Genomic DNA, 20,488 nt, shown 5'->3' with positions numbered 1-20,488 from the left:
CTACTAACAATTGTCACCACAATAAACTTTAATTAAAAAAAATAGAAGGATATACACTATGGGGTTTTTGGACATTTGGTATTTTTAAAATCATATTTTAATAGTTTCTATTGGTTTTAAATTAGTTTTTTTTAAACTGCTTTTAAAATCAAGTTTGACTATTAAGGTTATAATAGTTTCAAACTATGAATCTGAAAATTTTCAAAGTTTTCTAAGATCAGGAATAGGTTTCGGAGCACTGGAATTAGCTGTTCTTTAAAGGTTGAACAAAAGTCATCCTTGAAACCATTTGATTTTATTGCCTGTCCCCCTGCCCCCACTTTGTGGTGGATTTTAAAATACTTTCCCAGTTATTTTATACTATAGTAAGTCACACTGAGTTTTAGAACTCTGAGTTTCCTGGCTTGCTTTGGAAATATATTAATGTCATTTAACGTTTGTTTTATATCTTTCTTCCAAAGAATTCAAATTGCATTATAGCAATTGTAGAAATCAAAATATCAGAATATTAGAACTGGAAGGAACCTTAAAAATAATCTAATTCTACTTTCTCATTTTATAAATGAGTTCCTCTAAATATTAATTTTCACATAATTTAGTCTCAATTAAGAAAGTCGTTTATTGGGCATACTTGAGATGTAGAAAGGTTCATATAAAATATATAGTCAGATAAGTCTAGTAATATTTGGTTTAGGAAATGCTGAGATCCTTCATTTTCCAGGTTTAGATGAAGCGATGTGCTTTTAGCCAGGAATTGAAATTCCCAACAGGCGTTTTGTTAGGGCTAATCTTCACTCATTAACATGATTACCTTTGACCTTTTCTAAATCATTTCTTAGTTGTTGGTTGTGAAGACTCATAGGAAGAGATTATCATCTATTCTCACTCTAGTTTCAACTCATCCTCACCTAAAAGTGGACAGGTTTGGAACAAGATCATGCCCTTTCCTCATGATCATTAGACTCTCTTCCACATCCAACTTACCAAGTCTTTGTCTAAAACCCCAGGGACAGACTTGCTTCTTAGGTTTACAGTATCCTCAAAGTCTTCTGTAAATGATCCACTCAAATCTAACTCAGATTGACTCCGGTCTGAAGGAAGGAAGAGAAAAGGAAAGATATGAATCAGCTTATTTTGTTAGAAGGTTTCATTTTTCATTGCAAATGTTTCATCTCTAGTCCAGTTCTTTCTAGGCATGGGGCATAGATACTGTCATGAAAACAACGGTCAGAGTCAGTAACTTAATGCTGTTTATGCTAACATACTTCCATTTTTTAATAGTATTTGGAAATTTCCTTGGATTGAATTACCAACACTGATGTGTCATTTCTCCTTTGATCATAGAAGATTAAATGCTCTACTATAAAATGTTAATTTTTAAGCTGTTTAAGGCTTCTGTTTTGCTCATAGATATTGAAAAACTCTCATAGAATAAGCTCTTAAGCTTAGAAAAAACATAACGATAACTACTCTTGATTTCAAAATTTAGAGAATTCACACACCAGTGAGTGGCTAGAGGTAAATTAGGAGGAAATCTATTTCTTGAGGCACCAGAACATTCTTTCATCAGAAGAATATCTTGCTTTTGAAAATATAAGAACAATGCACTCCTCAGGATTGCTGTGGACAGCTTCCCAAGACACAGTTTATTTCCACTGAACAGTTCTATGTCAAAGCCCTGCTGAGATAAATACAGTTGCTTATAAATGAGAAAGATTTAAAAGAGCAATCAAGTATGTAAGTTTGAAACTGTAAATGAAATGGTGCAGAAGTGCTTAGCATAGTGCCTGATACAGAGTACTCAATAAACAGGAGATGTGTAACAGAAGCAGTAGAAATACACTCTAGGAGGTTGGCTTCTAGGCTCATTTAAAATTTTGCATTTCACAGGTGAACCGATTTTCTAGTCCTGAACAAAATGCAGTGATAACCACACACAGTTAGAAAACCCTTTGGGAGCTACCTGGTTAGGAGAGACTCCCCAGCTCAGCACACAGAATCCAGTGTTACACTTTATGCAAATACCATCATTAGGTAACAAGTAACTTTTTCATGTTGAGGATTTTGTCATGATTTTCATTCTACACATGGGATATAAACTCCATCATTATGACAGATATGTCTACAGAGAGTCCTTATTCATAGGTAATAGAATTGCAACATAAATAATACCTGCTTCAGAGGATTGTTGTGGTGATGAAGTGAAATGATATATTTGAATGTACCACACAAAAGAAAGGGGTTATTATGAATACCCTAATGCTACTTGCAAAATAATTCTTTACTTAAGCCATGAAATAATTAATCTGTCTAGATATAGGGCATTTCTGACCACCAGATCAATTGAACTACCATTTCTTTGAACTCTGGGCATGTGTCCTTATCTTCCACATCAAATGAGCCAATTATATTTCTTACACTCCTATACTGACATTTGATACAGCTCCGAAACTTGGCAGTGATAGCTGGCAAGAATATACACTAAATAAATGGATTTTGCATGCATGCAGGAAGCTGAAGACAGCACCTGGGACCATCTTTAAGTAGCTCTTATGGAGTTGGCCTACTACCATGTGTCAAAGAAGGGACAATTTTTATCTAAGGCATGACACATCCATTTAATGCCACACAAGAGTGTAGTTCCACCTGATTTAGACTTTTGTACAACAAAGTAGTCACATTGTAAATACCCACCTGAGGAGAAGGAAGCCCCAGATACTGCTATGGAAGGTGTGCCAGAAGTGTTTCTGCGATGACTCTTTGTGAGGTCCTCTGAGGCGCTTTCAAAGGCAGCCAAATCCATGGAATTTTCAAAACCATGTTCCTTCTCACAAAGTAAAAATGAAAAAAACAAAACGAAACAAAATATTATACTGACATTGATTTACTTTAAAATCCTTCCATAGAAATATACTTCAGTATAACCATGTTTATGTGTACACTCTTTAGGAGGAGCTAGTTGATATTTGGAGGTCCCTCATCAGGAGTCCATATTCTCTAAAACTTATTATCAATAATTACTCTCTAAAATCTTTACCAAGAGGTTTGTTAATTAGCACAAAAGGCATCTGAAATAATTTTTCATTCACAAAATTAGTGAGTGTTCCAATACATGGTTAGCAAGAAAGATGATACAGGTACCTGTAATCTCACATAACTATGTGTAAGAACCTGGCAAGCTTAATATCCTTAGAGTAGTACTCAGGCTTAGAACTCTGGTCCTATGTTTGTCCCCACTTTCAACACCCTCTATCCTTAACCATCCTTTACCTCCTCCACCCCCATTTAAAAGAAGATCACGCCACCTTTTCCATTTAGCAGGCTGGGTGATCAGAACATGGCTGGTTACATTGTTATTGGAATGCAACTTTCATGCAAGGTGCTTATGAAAGTTCATAAAAGGATAAAGAATGGGGACTTCCCCAGTTTACACGACGAGTGATTTTCTGGGTGCCTGCTTGCTAATAAATTCTTATGCATGTGGCAGAATTCAGTCTGCGACTTGCTTTCAGTGTAACATACAATAAAAGACAACTCTGTCCCAACTTTGCCTGGGCCCTTGGGGCTTGACGACTGTATCACTCCAAAATTGCTTGAGCATTAAAAAACTAATTTTGCAACTTTTGAGACCTGGGATGAGGCTCAATGTCCATGCAAATGACACCACAGTGTGATAATGATTAAACCTAAAGGAGACTTTCAATTCCCCCTTCCGCAATCAAAAAATGCCTTTCAAAGTCCTACAGGAAGGAATTCCCTCCTGGTTGCCCTACATTTAGTCCAAAGAGGGAAACTTTGATGAAGTCACTCCAGAAATGTGGCTCTCACTGGCTTAGCATGCTAATCAATGCACATCCAATATAAACTGTTTTTGGTCTTTGATTATTTCCTAACACATACTCCTTGTAGCAGGAAGAATATAGCCCCTAACTAATTGCCACAGACTACTAAGGTTTACCAAAAGATTGTTACAGAGGTCAAAGAGATAAATTATTTTAGGTCAATTTTCAACATCTCTTCAAAATGTTGTTCACACATGGAGTTAGTTCTCCAATGAAGCAAGACCAATTTCCTTAGTGGCAATTATGATGACAGCAAATTTTCCAATTGGCACCCTGGGAGTATCAGTCATGTTGAGCATTAATGGGCTAATTAATATTGCATGGTCATTAACATATAACACATACTCTGGAGATTCAGGATGTGAAACCTAAAATTGACAAGTTACATCACAGCAGAGGACAGGTTAGAGACTTTCATATTCTAAGAGTTTTCCACTTTAAAAACTTAGTTCTTGTGTGCTAAAGCAGAAAACATTGAAACACAGAGATGCTGAGAAATGGGAGAAATTGAGAAGTTACTTTGATCATCATCTCACTTTATATATGTCTTCCTTCATGAAAGAGCAAATGTGCTTCTTAAAGTACTGTGCTGTCTTACGCTTATTCAACAGAAAATATTTCCCTTTGTTTCTCTTTTTTCCTTAGAAAGGACTAGCTAGATCCGCTAGAATGCACGAGTAAGAACAGCACAGGCAACTGCCTATACCGTGTTTCTCTGAAAATAAGACCTAGCCGGACAATCAGCTCTAATGCGTCTTTTGGAGCAAAAATTAATATAAGACTCGATCTTACATAAGACCCAGTCTTATATTATAGTAAAATAAGACCAGGTCATATATTAATTTTTGCTCCAAAAGACGCATTAGAGCTGATTGTCCGGCTAGGTCTTATTTTCAGAGAAACACAGTAGCTGCTTCTTAACACAGTCCCCAGATCCTGTATAAACAGAAGCCAGATCACGCTATTCCTCTGCTCAAAACCTGCAACTACTCCCATCTTACTCGAAGTAAATGCCAAAGTCCATATAAGTGACCTACAAGGCCCATCTGGCCCTATTACCTCTGTGGACTCATTTCCTAGTACTCCTTCCTTCATACACTCACAACAGCCACACTGGCTCTCTTGCTCTTCCTTGAACATACCAGGCACGCTCTCGCCTCAGGTCTTTACAGTGGCTACTCCTCCAGGGGCATTAAAGATATTTCAGACTGTTGAGCAAGGTCATTAACTATTCAAGATGGAGGCTAGCCATAAGTAATTGGAAGAGCTTTCCTGTAATGTACTTGCTGAATATCAGTGCTGTCCCCGCCTGCACGCATAATTATTTCACTTCCTTCAAGTCTTTGCTTGACCAGGGCCTGGCATATAGTAGGCCCTCATTAAATATTGGCTGACTCAAAAAATTGTCATTTGTACATAAAATTTTCTTAAATATAGATGTTAGCGATATATACTGTTTCCTGCTTAATCAAAAAATGTTGTAGATGCTCGTTCATTCAAAAGAACAGCTTCCATATTATATACCGGGGATGCCAAAAAAAGTATACACATGATTTGTATTCATCTTTTGTTATCGGTATATATTGAGTAATACAATTTTAATACATTTTTTTCCTGTCTTAAAATGTGTATACATTTTTTTGGGATGCTCTGTATTATATGTGTTATATATTATATGCACACATATACAATGCAATTTAAGTCTTCGTTATGTATTGACCCCTTATCTTAACAGATGTATAGAAACTATAAAAATATTTGAAGATTCTACTTTTCCTGATTTAAATCAGTTTGGAAAAATTTTTGTGCAGTCACCATCTTGAGAAGTAACATGGAGGATGAAAATCAAAGACTTCTAAAAATTACTTATATTTATTTTATACCATATAGCCATTTAAATCCCCATCATACAAATGCCACCTTTAACCTGCTCCTTCCTTTTCCTTCTCACTTTAGGTTTCCTGCCAGGAGCCAAGGATACAATGGGTTCGGTCCTGATAAGAGCTTTCTACCATTAGGCAGTGTAAACAACATGCGCAGAGACACAGAGAGTTGAAACCCAGTCATGCCATTGGTGGTGAGGTCGAATCCCAGAAGCTGGGTGTCTCTTCACATCTGTGTACTTACTCTGCTGCTGAATGAGGTCATGCTACGTGTGCTTGGGGCGGGTGACCTCTGAGTGACTGGGGTCATATTGTTGCTCTGGCTGCTCTTCGGAGTCCCAGGACCAGCTTCCTGGTCATTAAGATCTGATGAACCAGTGCTTCCCCTAAATGTGAAAGAATATTCTGAATTAACATGGAAGCAGAGCAGCAACCAAAGATGCAATCAGGGAAAAGCTTAAAAGAAAATGATAGACATGTGAACCACATGAAGTACACCAGAGCTACACTGGACCTGGTCATCACCTATCATGTCACTCTCCTCCTCAAAGACCATCCAGGGCTCACAAGGTTCAACCCCATTTGTCTGACTCCAAGATCTTTGTCATTGAGTTTCACTACCTTTCCAACTATATTTCCCACAGCTTGCTAGCACTCTCTCAGCCAAGTCCAGATTCCCCACTATCCTTTCAATTTACCATCCTCGTGGTCATGCTTCCACCTCTAAGGCTTTTGCTTATGTTATCCCCACCTAATATGCCCTATTTGCCACTCTCAGTTCATGCAAATTTTCCCCATCCTTCAAGGCTCAGATGGAGTCCAGCCTCCCCCATTAGACCCTTCCTGTCAATCACAGGCCTTATCAACTTCTGTTCTACTCAATTCCTATTGACTTATGGTCTTTGCCAAACTATGTAGCACTTGAGTACACAAGGTCTTGTGCGACTCCCTAACTAATCCATATAGGTGGGCCTGGGTGCCTCTTTCAACTGTGAGCTCCTTAGGGACAGAGTTCACTATGTATTTACCATAATATCTCCAGCACCTTCGTAATGTCTTGGCATAAAGGAGGCACTCAGAACATATTTAATCAAAGATTGAAAATTATATTTTATTTTTGCGTTGTTTTAGAGACTAACTCATGGTGTGCATTTATGTGGTATAAATAATGACACTTGGCAAATAGGATTGACTCACTTTCATGTTTGCTAAAACTGATTCAATTCCATTTAATAATGATTAAGGAAAAAACAGTTCCTGCTCTTGAGGAGATCACAAATTTTCTCATTAAATGGAGCTTCATAAGTAAATATAAGCTTTGACAATTTAGCCTTGAATAGAAGTTGTTTGTTCTTATTTTATCCTTTACCCTCAGTGAGCACAGAATATGGCTAAGTGGTAAAATACAAGCCCTCATGAATTTCACTCTTTTAGTTACTATTTTAATAAATTATAAGTGCACCTATAATAATAACCATCTTATTGCTAAAGCAAAGTGGCGATAGTGATTAGGGCTTACAGTTGAGCCAATCAGAGGAAAGACTTAAAGGAATAAAGGATATTTTTTAAAAAGAACGTCGGATTATGCATGTGTCATTACCAGAAGATAAATCTGGCAGAAGAACTGGCAGTAGCCATTGGAGCTGTCAATTACAGTTCATAAGTGTTTTCAAGGCTATGCACCAGAGAAGCCACCAAAATCAAGTATGCCGACTGAAACTACCAGCTGCCGCCACCTCAATAATTATGAAAACAGCAGCTGCATTTACTGAGTATTTTCTAGATGTTAGACACTTTCCATTCACCAACATCCCTGTAAAAAAAAAGGTACTAACATCCTATTTTAAAGATAAAGAAAGTGAGTCTTGGAGAGGTTAAGCAATTATTCCATACATGCATGTACGTGTGTACGTACACACACCACCACCACGCAGTCACAGAGTTAGTACATGACAAAGTCAGGATAAAAACTGAAAATCATCTTCCTACCCGAAGCCTGTACTCATTCTAGTTTCTCATGCTGCTTACTCATCATTTCACCAAGGTCAAATTGCTACAATCAGGCTGGTTCTATGTTGACAGATGGAGCTATCAAGAAGCTAATCAAAGGATCAGAGAGCTGGGGGGTTAGTGCCTTGGAATTTGATTAAGAGAACTATGAAAATTCTGTGGTGGCATTCATTTGATACTACATAGAAACAGTCTCTGGCTTCTTTCTAGAGATGGCACTGTGAATAAATTACAGTACTATGGACTTTGCACAGGCTATGAGTGTGGCTTTTGATTCTGCCAAGAGAATAAAATTTTGTGATTAAGTAGATTAAATGAATTCTAAGTCCCTTGGTGATTTTGCTGAGTCCTCTTATCTCAGGGGCTACATTTCTACATTTGACAAAAGTTAACCATATTCATGCCTTCCCAAGTGATTCTGCTCATCTCGGAAGTCCCATTCAGAAGGGGCTTAGAGACTTATCCAGTAATGCTGTGTTATGACCATAGGTTCTCTACTCTCAGAACAAGATTACCTCAAAAATCTCTCTCCCTAGTGTTTTAAGCAAAATCTCCTTTTAAAAAAGAAAGGCTAGGAGTGAATCTTGGAGAAATGAGCCAATAATTTATGATCCAGAGTGACTTATGCAGATATGTCTGCTTGTGTCTGTGTTGAAGGTTCCCCCTGACCCAGGCGGTTTTGAAAAAGTCCCCATCATGGATTAGTTTTACTAGAAACAAAAGACATATGTATGTAGAAGTTCTGGCAGAAGTTGATTAATTGTGGTGATGACATTCAAGAGGCTATCCTGCAATATGGAAAAAAATTCTTGTGATTGTAGGTCAGCTTCTGGAAACTATTGTTGCCAGAACCATTATCTCAAAAATGACATATGCTTTCACATTTGTTTTGACATTTACTCTGAGCTTCTCAAAATTATTTTCCTCTCAGTTGGCTGTTTCAGGTAATTAGATTAAAAATATTTAGTCTAACGAGGCAGAATGTTATAAACATTTGGACAGCAACTCTTTTAGTTGTTATGTAAAATGTGACAAAATATACGCATCTTTGCCACTTAAATAGGAACAAGATAAAAGTTTCATCAAGTCTAAATCAGAGAAGTTTAAAGTTCAATGAAGAAAGCCATTTTTGATTCAGATATCATGTTATTGACATTTAAATTAGAAATATCAGAAATCAGCGCTAACAAAACTTCAAGGTAATATTTGCTTAAGGGGAAACTGGCATGGAGGAGATAACAGTTATCTTGTTCTAATAGGGCCCAAAGTGTGGGGTGTGACACTGTCTGGGGAGCTTTGATATTCTGGGTTAATTGAAAGACACATTTCCTAGAGTAGGAACGAGTCTCATTTACTGCAGCTTATGAAATATACTTCAAAAGCCCTTCATTTTGTTATCTCCAATTTCATGCTAGTCCAAAACCTTGATAATAGCTTCTTAGATGTATCCATTTCTAGAAAGGATCCAAGGATAGAGGACTGAGATTATAATTTAATGAGTTGTCTTTCTGGTTTACATAACTGTCTCCCAGGAGTTGTAGTCTAGAAAGAATTTTCCAGCATCCAACCTTCGAAGAGTGGGCTGACGATGCTGAGCTTGCGCTTGCATGGTTAAATGAATGCTCCCCTAAGGAAGATTAGCCAAAAGGCAGCATTACCCTGAGAGACATTAACATTCCCTGGGACAGGGCTAGTGCATAGCATGACACAGAGACCGCGTGCTATTCTTCCTGTGGTTTATGAGCTTTCCTAACTTCTGTTATTTCAGATCTGAAATGAATATGTAAGAAAGACAGGCAAGGGAGGTTATAGTCAGAAAGTGAGGTGAGCCTGTTAAACGGGAAAGAGTTGTTAAAAATAAGAAAGAAAAGGGAAAAAAGTTGAACATAGCTCAACCTTCCAGTCTTTGGTGATCCCCAAAATATTATGTCTTTGTCAACAGTCTGATGGAAGATATATGGCCCTCACCTTTGCATGCATATCAAACACATGGGGAGAGCTTTTAAAAATCCCCATGCTTGGGCCACACCCAAGACTAATCATATCAGACTCTCTGGGTGTGGGATCTAGGCATCAACATGGTTTAATACCCCCCGACCCCGAACCTAGGGATTCTAATACACAGTCCAGGTTTAGAAACACTGGGCTAAACTGTGGATTAGTTTACATTCATTGATCTCAGACATCTTGCCACCTGTATCGTTCCCTCTCCTCATACCACTAATTTCTTTATTCAGAACAGTGCTCACATTAAGAGAGCTGAGCTATTCCCATGGCTCAGACTGTGGTAAATGGAAGGATACTTCCTGTGTTAATGAGCGCACATGTTGCACTAGGGGTCGGCAAACCATGGACTGTGGATCGAATTAGGCCCACCACCGGCTTTAGTACAGCCTATTAGCTAAAAGTGGTTTTTACATATTTAAGTGGGTGAAAAAAATCAAAAGAATAATATTTGGGGAAATGCCTAAATTACATGAAATTCAAATTTTAGTGCCCACAAATAAAGTTTTATTGTGATGCAGGCATGCCCATTCAGTTTTATGTCTATAGCCACTTTCATGCTCCAACAACAGAGTTCAGTATTCAAACACAGGCCATATGGCCTACAAAGCCACACATTTTATCGATTTATACCTTTATTTCAAGTTTGTTGGTCCCTGTGTGTGTGTCCATGCACACAGGCACACAAATATGGGTGTCTCCACTTAGAAAAAAAACTCTATGGAGAGGTCAACACATCCCAAAGGAATGAATTTCAGGTATTGGGTGCATGTGTTCATTCATACATACATACATACATACATACACACACACAGATGTATGTGTGTATGTACGTGTGCATGTATGTGCTATACTTAGGCACAGGTGACCCATCACAGGAGCTCTTGAATGGTGAATTAGGGAAGCAGAGAAATGAGGAAGAAGCAGAAATTCATCAGAAGCTTCTCTAGCTGCAGTTTCCTCTAAAGCCACTGGACTTCTGTGGCTTAATTACACATATTCTTCTTCGTTTTTCTTTTTGGAGAGAGGGCAAAGATAATACAATGTGGTGGGTGTGCAATAAAATTTTGTTCAATGAGTCTCAAGGTGAATTACATAATCTTCATAATCTGATTTACTAAAACAAAAGCTGATTTGTTTGTTGGTTTAGATTTAGGGTTGCCATAAAGGATCTGTTTCCTTTTAAAAGACTCTAAAATGGAGGAGACAATCACCACGAGGGAAGGACTATGACTGGGTATGAAGCAAAAGAAGTTAAGAACAGCTAGAACTCTCCGTCTGATAATATTTTGGACTTTTACCATCACAAGAAAATCCTGGTTTCATGTCTTGTTTCTAAATAATGGCTAGAAGCCAGGTGGAGGAGAGAGGCAAGAAGCCATGAAAAAGTAGACTAGAAGTCAGGAGCAAGAAGAAAGCCAAGTGCCTTCCCCTATGGACACCAAAGAAAGCAAATATTTAGCAGAACTTCGCTTTCAGTAATTAAATGGAACAAGCACTTACTCTGTACTCAGTAGTTCAGATTTGCTAAACTCTTGTTCTACCTGGGATGCTAAGTTGCTTATAAGACAAAGGTTACCAAGGTAACCAAAGCCATCCACATTCTGGCCCAACTTAGCTGTCCATCTCACCTCTTAATTTCTACACTCTAAAAACCCTGAAGTGTGGGTTCTCCAGCACCGGCAAGAAGACTGCATTATGCCTCTTTTCCTTTGCATTTTCTACTGCCTCTGTCTAGAATGTTCTTCTTACCTTTCTTCACCAAATCCTCCTCATCCCTTAAAATCGTTTAAGGTTCATCTCCATGAAGCATCCCTGAATTCTTTGGAAGGGTAAATGCCTGTCTTTGGTTTTCCCAGAGCACACAGTACAACTTCTTATCATGATACCATATTGCCTTGAAATTATTTGTTCAGTTATCCCAATCTTCCATGCCAATTTGGAAGTTCATGAAGGAGTGGAACAGTATCATTGTCTAAGAACTTCCACATTTACCACCTGGCACATAGTACTAGGTCAATAATGTTGGCAGAGCTGTGTGTTCAATTTATTAGTATAAATAAAATACAGGCGAGTATGTCTTACATCTCTACTCCTCAGTATTTTGAAGAAGGCCATTACTGTGTCTCAGCTAACTGAAAATGTAACACATCACACAATATACCTTAGGAACAGCAAGTAAAAATGAAATTGGTTATATCAGAGGAGGGAAATGTGTTCAATTTAGTTCACAGAAAAATAATATGGAAAGGCAGTGGATCTTTGGGAAACAATTGGAGAAACAAACGAGATAGCAAGGAGGCGGCTTCAGGCTTACAATGATTTGTCCACAAGAATGAAGCAGGTCAAGAACCCAGTTGTAGTTCAACCAAAGTACAGCATCAAGCGTCTGGCTGAACTATGAAGTCTCCACATATCACTGATATTATAATAAGGAAAGTCACATGTATATAAAGTAAACATAAACCAGGGGCTAAGCAACTGGTGGTCTGACAAACTGCACCGTTGGAAGAGGTCTGAGAGCAGTTTGGGAGGGATGATGCAGCGGAATTCAGTGTCCCCACCCATTCCCCTCAGCACTCACTTCTACCCACAGAATCCTGTTTACTGGGACCCACAACTCTCTGCCTGAGGACTTTCTCAGATCACAAGAGCATGGAGCTCAGAACGAGTCCGACATGTCAGAAAGTGACCCAGAATTAGCCCTCAACCAATGATGAACAGGGCACTGGGCTATAAATACGCCAGTCTTGCTCCCTTGACTGGATAAGTCTGAGGTGTGTTCTCTCTGTTTCCTACAGTTGCCCAGAGAGGTTGAGCTCTAGTTGTCCATAGTAGTAACTGGCTTAATGATACAGTCGTTTTGGCTTCCTTCTCTTCCCTGGCTCACTTCTCCACTCCCCTATCTGCGTTTTCTAAGACCGCATCCTAAATAAATTACTTGCTCTTGAACTTATGTCAGGGTTTGCTTCTAGGGGAACCCAAATCAAGATACGTGTGTGTGTGTGTGTGTGTGTGTGTGTATGGTGGGCAAAGGATGAGTTTCAAAAGGGATGGTTTTGAATTATAAATAGAAGTTTATAGCTGAAGAATTATTTGGCAACTCCAGACCTCATATAACTCCCACTGACATGGTCACAGTCCAAGTAAATTAAATACTCTTGTGAATCCATATTTCCTCACCCGTTCTGTCACATGTCCATCATGTCATGGAAGTAAGACTCACTTTTCTCAGGACAACATGGTTCTGTGAATTGCCTTTGGCTATTAGCATTTCTGACAGCTTGTGGCTTTGACTGCCCCACTCTTGCTGCCACTAAGGAGGGCTGAGCTCACCCAAAGTAGGTTAAAATAGGAAGAAAGAGGAATTAGCACTGGACAATGAAGCAAAGGCACAGGAAAGAGGTCACAAAACTACCACAGCTAGTATTAGGAAATAAAATCCATATACTGTTAGAGATGTGCTATAGGTGTGAACAATTTTTAAAGCCTGGCAAGAAACAAATCAAATCACCATAGACTTTATAGATGTGGTTTTGACTCAGAGCTAAAAGGGAGTATTGCACTATATTCAAATTACTAATAAGAGGGTACTATTTAATTGGCATCTTAATTGCAAAGATGTCAATGAAAATTACATTCAGGACAGGAAATTTTACTTCTGATAAAAAAGGATGGGTCATGTATTGAGGGAATAGGTTTCATAAATTCACTTTGCCAAAATAATAGATTTGAGGAAAGAATGATTTTTCTTAGTCATAAAGGTACCAAACATGTCAGAGAGAGAGACAGAGACAGAGAGACAGAGAGTGAGAGTGAGAGAGAGAGAGAGAGAGAGAGAGAGAGACAGGTGTAGCACTCGGAATGTGGGTGAGGACTAGCTTAGGGCAGGCTTGAATGGTGTGGTCTCTGCTATTAGATCAGAGGCAACCAAAGTAGCTTGTGAAGCTTCACAGAGACTGTGATAGTCTCGGGCCTCCCGGAGAGCAATGAAAATATTTGGAAAGCACTGATATGTTGGTATGTGTTCGGGGTAGGGAAGAGGAAGGATGAGAAACCAATTGGTTATGAGAATGTAGAAGGTCACCTGGTAAAAATGCTTACCATATCATCCAATGTCTTGACAGAAATGCTGTTGAAAAACTTAGCATCATCCTTCCATTTTGGACTGAACAGAGTGAATTTTAAGTTCAAAGTTCTACCTTTCCTTTATGGTTTTTAGGAGACATTGTTGACACCCTACCCAGATCCCATTGGACCAGCTCTGTGTACCTGTCCTCAGCTTCTGAGCGCTTTTCTGCTAATGGTTTGCACCTGTGACCTTCAGCGATCTGCCATGGAGCTAGAGGTCTAGAAATGCCTTGGCGTGTGCCTCCCACTCCCCACAGAAGACTTGCCAGATAAAATACAAAACTCCCAGTTAAATTAGAATTTCAGATAAACAATAAATAATTTTTAGTATAAAATATACTAATATTTATACACTATATGAATGAAAATAGTTCATGGGACGTACTTGAAAAAAAACTTGTTTATCTGAAATTCACATTGACCTGGGCATCCTGTATCTTTAGTTGCTAAATCTGGAAACTCTATCCAAGGGGATCCATAGTCAATGACTGATTGGTACAGTCCAGCTCCTCAAAATGGAAAAATTTACAGATATAATTTATGCTCCAGAGCCCCTTGCAGGAGCAAGCTGAGTGGTCAAACTCAGACCTCACTTGAGAGAGCACATTGCTTAGCTTCTTCCCCTTCTTTATTCTGCTTCTCTTACTCCCTTGCTTGTTTCTCCTGGAATCACTTCATTAACAAATCACTCCTTTATGAATCCTTGTCCAAGGGTTTGTTTCTGGGAGGGCATGACTTAAGAGAGATATCTCACAAATCATACCACATCGACGACTCACCGTGATGTAAAAGGAATGAGGAATCACGGTCTTGAAGAGCATTCTGTTTATTAACTGTAGTTTGCACTTGTATTATTTTAAAATCGCCATTGCTTACTGTGTCAAGTCCCTAGTAATCAGTGAAGAGCCATGTGTCATGCTTCTGAGAAGCTACTGGGCCTTGCCTAACCCATTCATACTTTTCCCTGCTTTAAAATGACTTAAAAGTAATATAAAGTCAACCAGGCATCTGATGAAACATTGTTTCCACTCTGACATGATATGAGTTTTTAAAAAGAATGCCCCAGCCCAATTGTTCCAGGAAAAGAACAATGAACCATGATGAAATATGTATTGTGGAGGAGAAAGGGGAATTGCTAAGTTGGGTCAGGAAATAGACCAAAGAGACTGGGACCTTACAATCTCGTTAGGGGAATTTGCTGTTCCTTAGTCTAAAATGAATTATGGGGGAGAATGCAAGTCTGCTTGCAGAATGTAAGGAGAAAAGAAAGTCTGCCAGTTTTATTACTTGGCTTTGCAGAATTACTGCACCTCTAAGCAATCAAAAAGGAGTTAACATCTTTAGGTGATGGGAGTTAAGAAAGGATGGGCCACCACATGCCCCAACTTTCTAAGGAATAATTTGGGGGTAACGTAACTCATCTCACTGTGGCAGTCTATTAATGAGTCACCATTGTGATAAATGCATATTGTAGGAAAAGGACATTTTGCTCTACTGATCATCCAAACATCTTGACTCTCTTTCTTAATGAAAAAGCATTGTGCTTGACATGCTTAAGCCAAAGCACCCCTGACTACCATATTCTGATTATCTGTAAACCATTTCAGGTATTCAGAATTTAAAAGATACAGTCTCCTTAGGGATCTCCTTCCAGTTTACAAGAACAAGAAACCTCTGAGTCAATACACTAATATGTGATGAAATATGTCCATGTGGCTTTATAGCTTTGTGGTTATTTATACCCAGCAGGAGATAAGACACAATGAACAAGCCCAGGCAGACAGATTCTGGAAGAATGGTACGAGCACTGTGATACTGGAGTGCATGCCCCTTATTCTTCTTGAGTAACTGTAAAACAAATTAATTTAAAATAGAATAATCTAATTTTGTTTGTTGGGTCAAGATACTTTTTGTTTTTTGAACGTACTCCATCTTTCGCCTTCTCCTTCTCCCTCTCTCCCTCCCCCTTTCTCTCTGGCTCTCTTTCTCTCTGTCTCTCCCTCTCTCCTTCTTTCCCCCCTCCCTCCTCTGTCTTTTTATCTATCTATAGCCCTCTTAAATGCTGGCCTGAATGTAAGCCAAGATGGCTCATCCATGGAGTCCCTAAGAGGCTAATCAAAAATAGCAACACTAAGCTAGTTGCCTATCATCTCTAAATAATTTTGATGTCTGAGATTCAGGAATTCAATAATCAAGAAACAAAAATGAGATGTTTATATAAAGCTTTGTGGGCCACAACATGGGGCTAGCCCAAGGGAGGTCAAAGGTTAACTTTCAAGGACAAAGGCAACCATGGTTTAAATTTTTTTTTATCATAAAGGAAATACATATTCTTTAAAATGTGGAAAATACTGACTATGGTGATGATCTTTCGATAGTGGATAAATGATTTATTTTATGCTTGCATATGTTTTTCTGTGCAGTTTTACATAAAGTGACACTAGCTTGCAGAAATGCTTCAGGGAAAAAAAGAAACAGGTATGGAGAGTCATCAGGAAAAAAAACAACAGTCAAAAGAGTGTCTGTCCTCTCTCGGGGAATTTGCTGCTCTATATTCTAAAATGAATAACAGGGAGAATGTAATTCTGCTTGTAGAACCTAAGGAGGTTATACCATCAGGCTTTGCAGAATTCCTACAGCTCCAAGCAAAGAAAAGGGAGTTAACATTTGGTAGAAGCAGATAAACATGAGGGTAGATCTTTTTTTCTTATTCTTGTCTTTGAAAATACACTAATCATGAAAGTAAGCCTTAACTCATGCCCCGAGAAGATAAAGAAAATCAAGCCTGATATGAAATGACTACGTTCTTGGCTATCATTTCTGTTTCTCTTTACTTTTCTTGACGAGGTGATAGCTCTGTGCATAGGAGATTCTCACTTGGCCCCACGGATAATGAGTTAGAGGAGGTGAAAGTAGAAACTGAAATTTATGGAAATTCTCTGACTCAGGGCTGCAGTTCAAATGATGAATTATTAATAATTTTAAAAAGCTACCAGGAAATGTATATGACACTTAGAGGTTTCTTTTTCAGAAGTTTAAACAGAAAAATACCAAGAAATCAATGAAAAGAATTTCATTTCCCTGTACATCTCCATTTGAACTGCAGCCCTGAGTCCCAAAATGTAATGTCTTGTCCCTGCAGATAACACAGATGGTTTCCATAGCTGTAATTCCAGAAGAAGTGTAAGTGCTTTCCATTTCAACTCAAAACCTGCTGGCTTTTCGCATTATGTTTTAGGAGTTCTCCAAGAGGTAATACTTTACAGACACCTAGAAGTACTGTTTGGATGAAAATATATCAACCTTATCCTCAGGCGACAGCACTCCCCAATCTGCATGTGTTTTACCTGTCGGAACCCGGGGCTGACTTTAAACTCCGAAAATGTTGGCTATCTAAGTCCACGCTGTAGCTCCGCCCACTTTCAGTTTTTGGAGTTATGATGATTTCTCCTCTGGTTGCTGATCTGAACTTGCTAAGAAGAAATCTGAAAGTATAGAAATATATTTAAAAGAAAGCATTTTCAAATAGAATTTCAAGAATACCATTTCTAATACTTTCAACAGTAAATGATTCTTCAGTAAAGTGGCCTTGGGGCTGAGACGTGGTAGGGAGTTACCGTGCCTCTACAGTATAGGGTCAAGGAGGTTATGACATTCTCCCAAGGACAGAACACTTGCTGGTAAGCCAGGCCTCTGTCCCTGCTAAGAAAAAGACCAGGGACTGTCACCTGAGAATGGAGAAGCACTGCCTGGGCTGAGCCTGTTTGCAAGGTGCTTGAACTCACCTTGCCTAGAGAGGGGAGTTCGGATGATCCTCTGGGACAAACTGAGGTGGCAACTTTATTAGACCTCAGCTCCAGGAGAGCAGCAACTCTGCCCTTCTTGTTCCCTGCCAAGTCCCCTGAGCCTAGAATGGTACCTGGTATATACACTAGAACCCAACCAATTCTTGTGGAATGAGTGACTGAACCCACGTAGTGGGAACCATCTTTATATCTTCCATGTCATTTCTCCATGGGGGAATGAAGTTTGAACAATGGGGTGTCTCATGTAGAATGAAATCTGATTACATTCCCATTTCACTAAATTATTTGGAATTTGAGCAAAATGAGCTTTCAGGAACTGAGATTCAAGTCATGATATAGGCTACTGAATACTCAAAACATGGGGGTTTCCAAAGTTACGTTAACGAAAATCCAAAGCTGTATTATTTTTGTGAGGGCACTGGAAGAGACCAATTCATTTACTCAACATTCTACAGTTTTCTGGAGGAGGGGATGTATCCAAAGGTACTAGGACAATCTTAATGGAATCTTCCAAGTTGTCTCTGTTTCAAAGACCACTGGAAGAGTAGCCTGTCAAAGGGTCAGAAGCTTCTTCAATCTAATTAGAAAATTACATATTTGGTGAGACTAGCACTTAATATAATGTCAATCTATGCTGCTCTGAGAACCACCTTGTATATGTCCCCACCTCCACACTTCTACTTAAGGTGTCTCCTCCACCTCGACCACTCTTCCCTCCCCCCGTTTGCCACCCTGGACCCCATTAATCTTTCAAAGTCCTCATCAAGTCTCACTTATAATTTGATGTCTTTTCCGATGGCCCTTCTGATCTCCAGATGTTGATTACCTAAGCCACTTATTTAATATTTATTTAATTATCTATTGCCTTATGACATCTCTTGCAGTTAATCAATGTCTTGTTTTAGAAAGGCTTTCAGGCAGCTTATATTGTCATCGTATATTTCATACTCACTTTTCAGGTGTGCACATTTTTTCCCCCACTGCGTGTTATATTCCTTGAAGACTGAGAACCACCAGATCCGTTTTGAGTTCTAGCAGGCCTCAGTCCAGTACTATGACTGTTTTTTAACAATTCAGGGTGTACATAATTCATTGTGCTGTGAGTTACTTATAATCTCCCAGCTCCAAGCCCACCACCCTATAACCTACACAAGCCCACCATTCTGTAACCTATGCAGTGATGCCTGAACTGGGGTCTGTAAACTACAGCTTCCAGAAGCACTTGTAGGCCCTGAGTTACTTATTCAATCAAGTCATTGATTGTTTTTGAGGAGCCAGGCCCTGTGCTGAATGCTGCACCACAAAAGCAATAACACCACAGGCCTAGCACTAAGGGAGCTTACAAGTCAGTTGGGGGTAGGGGGTGGGAGATGGTGTCAGAGTGCAATGCAATGAGTGATGCATAGTCACAAGGCATTGTGGGAATCTTGAGGAGTGACAAACGGATTCAACATGGTAGAAAGGATCAACGCATCGGATATATGGTCACTCTATGCTATCTTTTCCATTCATCTCTGCTAATTAATGAAGACATGGTTAGTCATGAGTGTTTGAGTTAGAGGACATTTAGGTTTCATTCCAATTCACAGTTCAAGATTCTAAAAAAAACAAACAAAAGACTTTCTGTAGAGCCACATAAAGTCTCAGACAATGGCAGTCTCTCGCATTGATTGATGCTTAGAAAACAATGCAATGCTCCCTGGAAAAGACCATGAAGTGAGTTGGTATGTATTAGAACTCTCACTATCTCAGCCACAAAACTGGCCAACAGCTACCTGAGAAACAAGGACTGCAAAATGCTGCAAAGCAGCTGTTTGCCTTTTGGTCCTTACAGCCGGCTTTTTGGGGGCCCACTTTTCTCTCTTGATGGAATCCTCTTGTCCCCAGTTTCCCAGTTCCTCCTTGAATCTTGCTTTCCTATGTGCTTCCCATTCCTAGTCTCAGTATTTGACACATATATGTGCTTTCTAAATTAAGTTATTGAGGTGGCCAAATGTGATTTTTTTCCCCTTAAGGAAGCCTGCATTTTAAACAGGAGATATAATGTTTTCAGCCCAAATAATAAATCTCTGATTTGGATACTTCATATATCAGCATTCAGGTTGGGGGGAGAGGAGTTGACATTCTACAACAAAGGCAGTCATCACCTCTTTATAGACAAGACTGGCGCAGACACGAAACCTTCTACCTAGAAGCAACGGGAACCATTTTGTACAAAACTGGGTATGTCAAATGCAAGAAAAACTCTTGCATGTTCAGATCAGAGAGGACGTTTATTCATCTAAGACTGAAAGTAATTAAAACTGCATTTCTGGAAGAGAATGATAGGAGAATGTTACTTTGGTTGAGTCTCTAACCGTCTCTAGGTCACTGAAGTGACATCAGACTTCAGAAACGAAAGCGTCTCAGGCTGGCCCAGTGGCTCAGGCAGTTGGAGCTCCGTGCTCCTAACGCTGAAGGCTGCCAGTTCGATTCCCACATGGGCCAGTGCCAGAGGGCTCAGTTGGTTGGAGCATTGGGCTCTCAACCACAAGGTTGCCAGTCTGACTCCCGCAAGGGATGGTGGGCTGTGCCCCCTGCAACTAACAATGGTCACTGGACCTGCAGCTGAACTGCACCCTCCACAAGTAAGACTGAAAGGGCAACAACTTGACTTGGAAAAAGTCCTGGAAGTACACACTGTTCCCCAATAAAATCCTGTTCCCCTGCACAAATAAAAAAAAAGAGAGAGAGAAAATACATTTATTAAAAAACAACAACAAAAAAACCTAAAAAGTCTTTATTTCAGAGGTATCTAGAATAAAGATCACAA

The 20,488-nt window shown here is 39.2% G+C and overlaps 1 protein-coding gene across 9 annotated transcripts in view; it reads right to left on the bottom strand.

Annotated features, from left to right (window-relative positions):
- SYTL5 (synaptotagmin like 5) overlaps positions 1 to 20,488 on the bottom strand; it is a 212,820-nt gene that overhangs the window by 38,744 nt on the left and 153,588 nt on the right. For 7 of the 9 annotated variants that reach the window (XM_019747829.2, XM_074323685.1, XM_074323684.1 and 4 more), the window contains exons 6-9: positions 17,218 to 17,355; positions 5,970 to 6,111; positions 2,695 to 2,827; positions 985 to 1,091 (exon numbers count right to left, since the gene is read on the bottom strand). In XM_019747829.2, coding sequence (XP_019603388.2) covers positions 985 to 1,091; positions 2,695 to 2,827; positions 5,970 to 6,111; positions 17,218 to 17,355 — 520 coding nt within the window. The remainder of the gene's footprint in view (positions 1 to 984; positions 1,092 to 2,694; positions 2,828 to 5,969; positions 6,112 to 17,217; positions 17,356 to 20,488) is intronic. The other 2 variants (XM_019747831.2, XM_019747833.2) reach the window with 1 other exon arrangement.

This window comes from Rhinolophus sinicus, chromosome X (assembly GCF_036562045.2).
Source record: "Rhinolophus sinicus isolate RSC01 chromosome X, ASM3656204v1, whole genome shotgun sequence".
Classification (NCBI taxonomy): Eukaryota; Metazoa; Chordata; class Mammalia; order Chiroptera; family Rhinolophidae; genus Rhinolophus; species Rhinolophus sinicus.
Note: the sequence above shows the minus strand (reverse complement) of the source record. Positions and strands in the feature narration are given on the sequence as shown.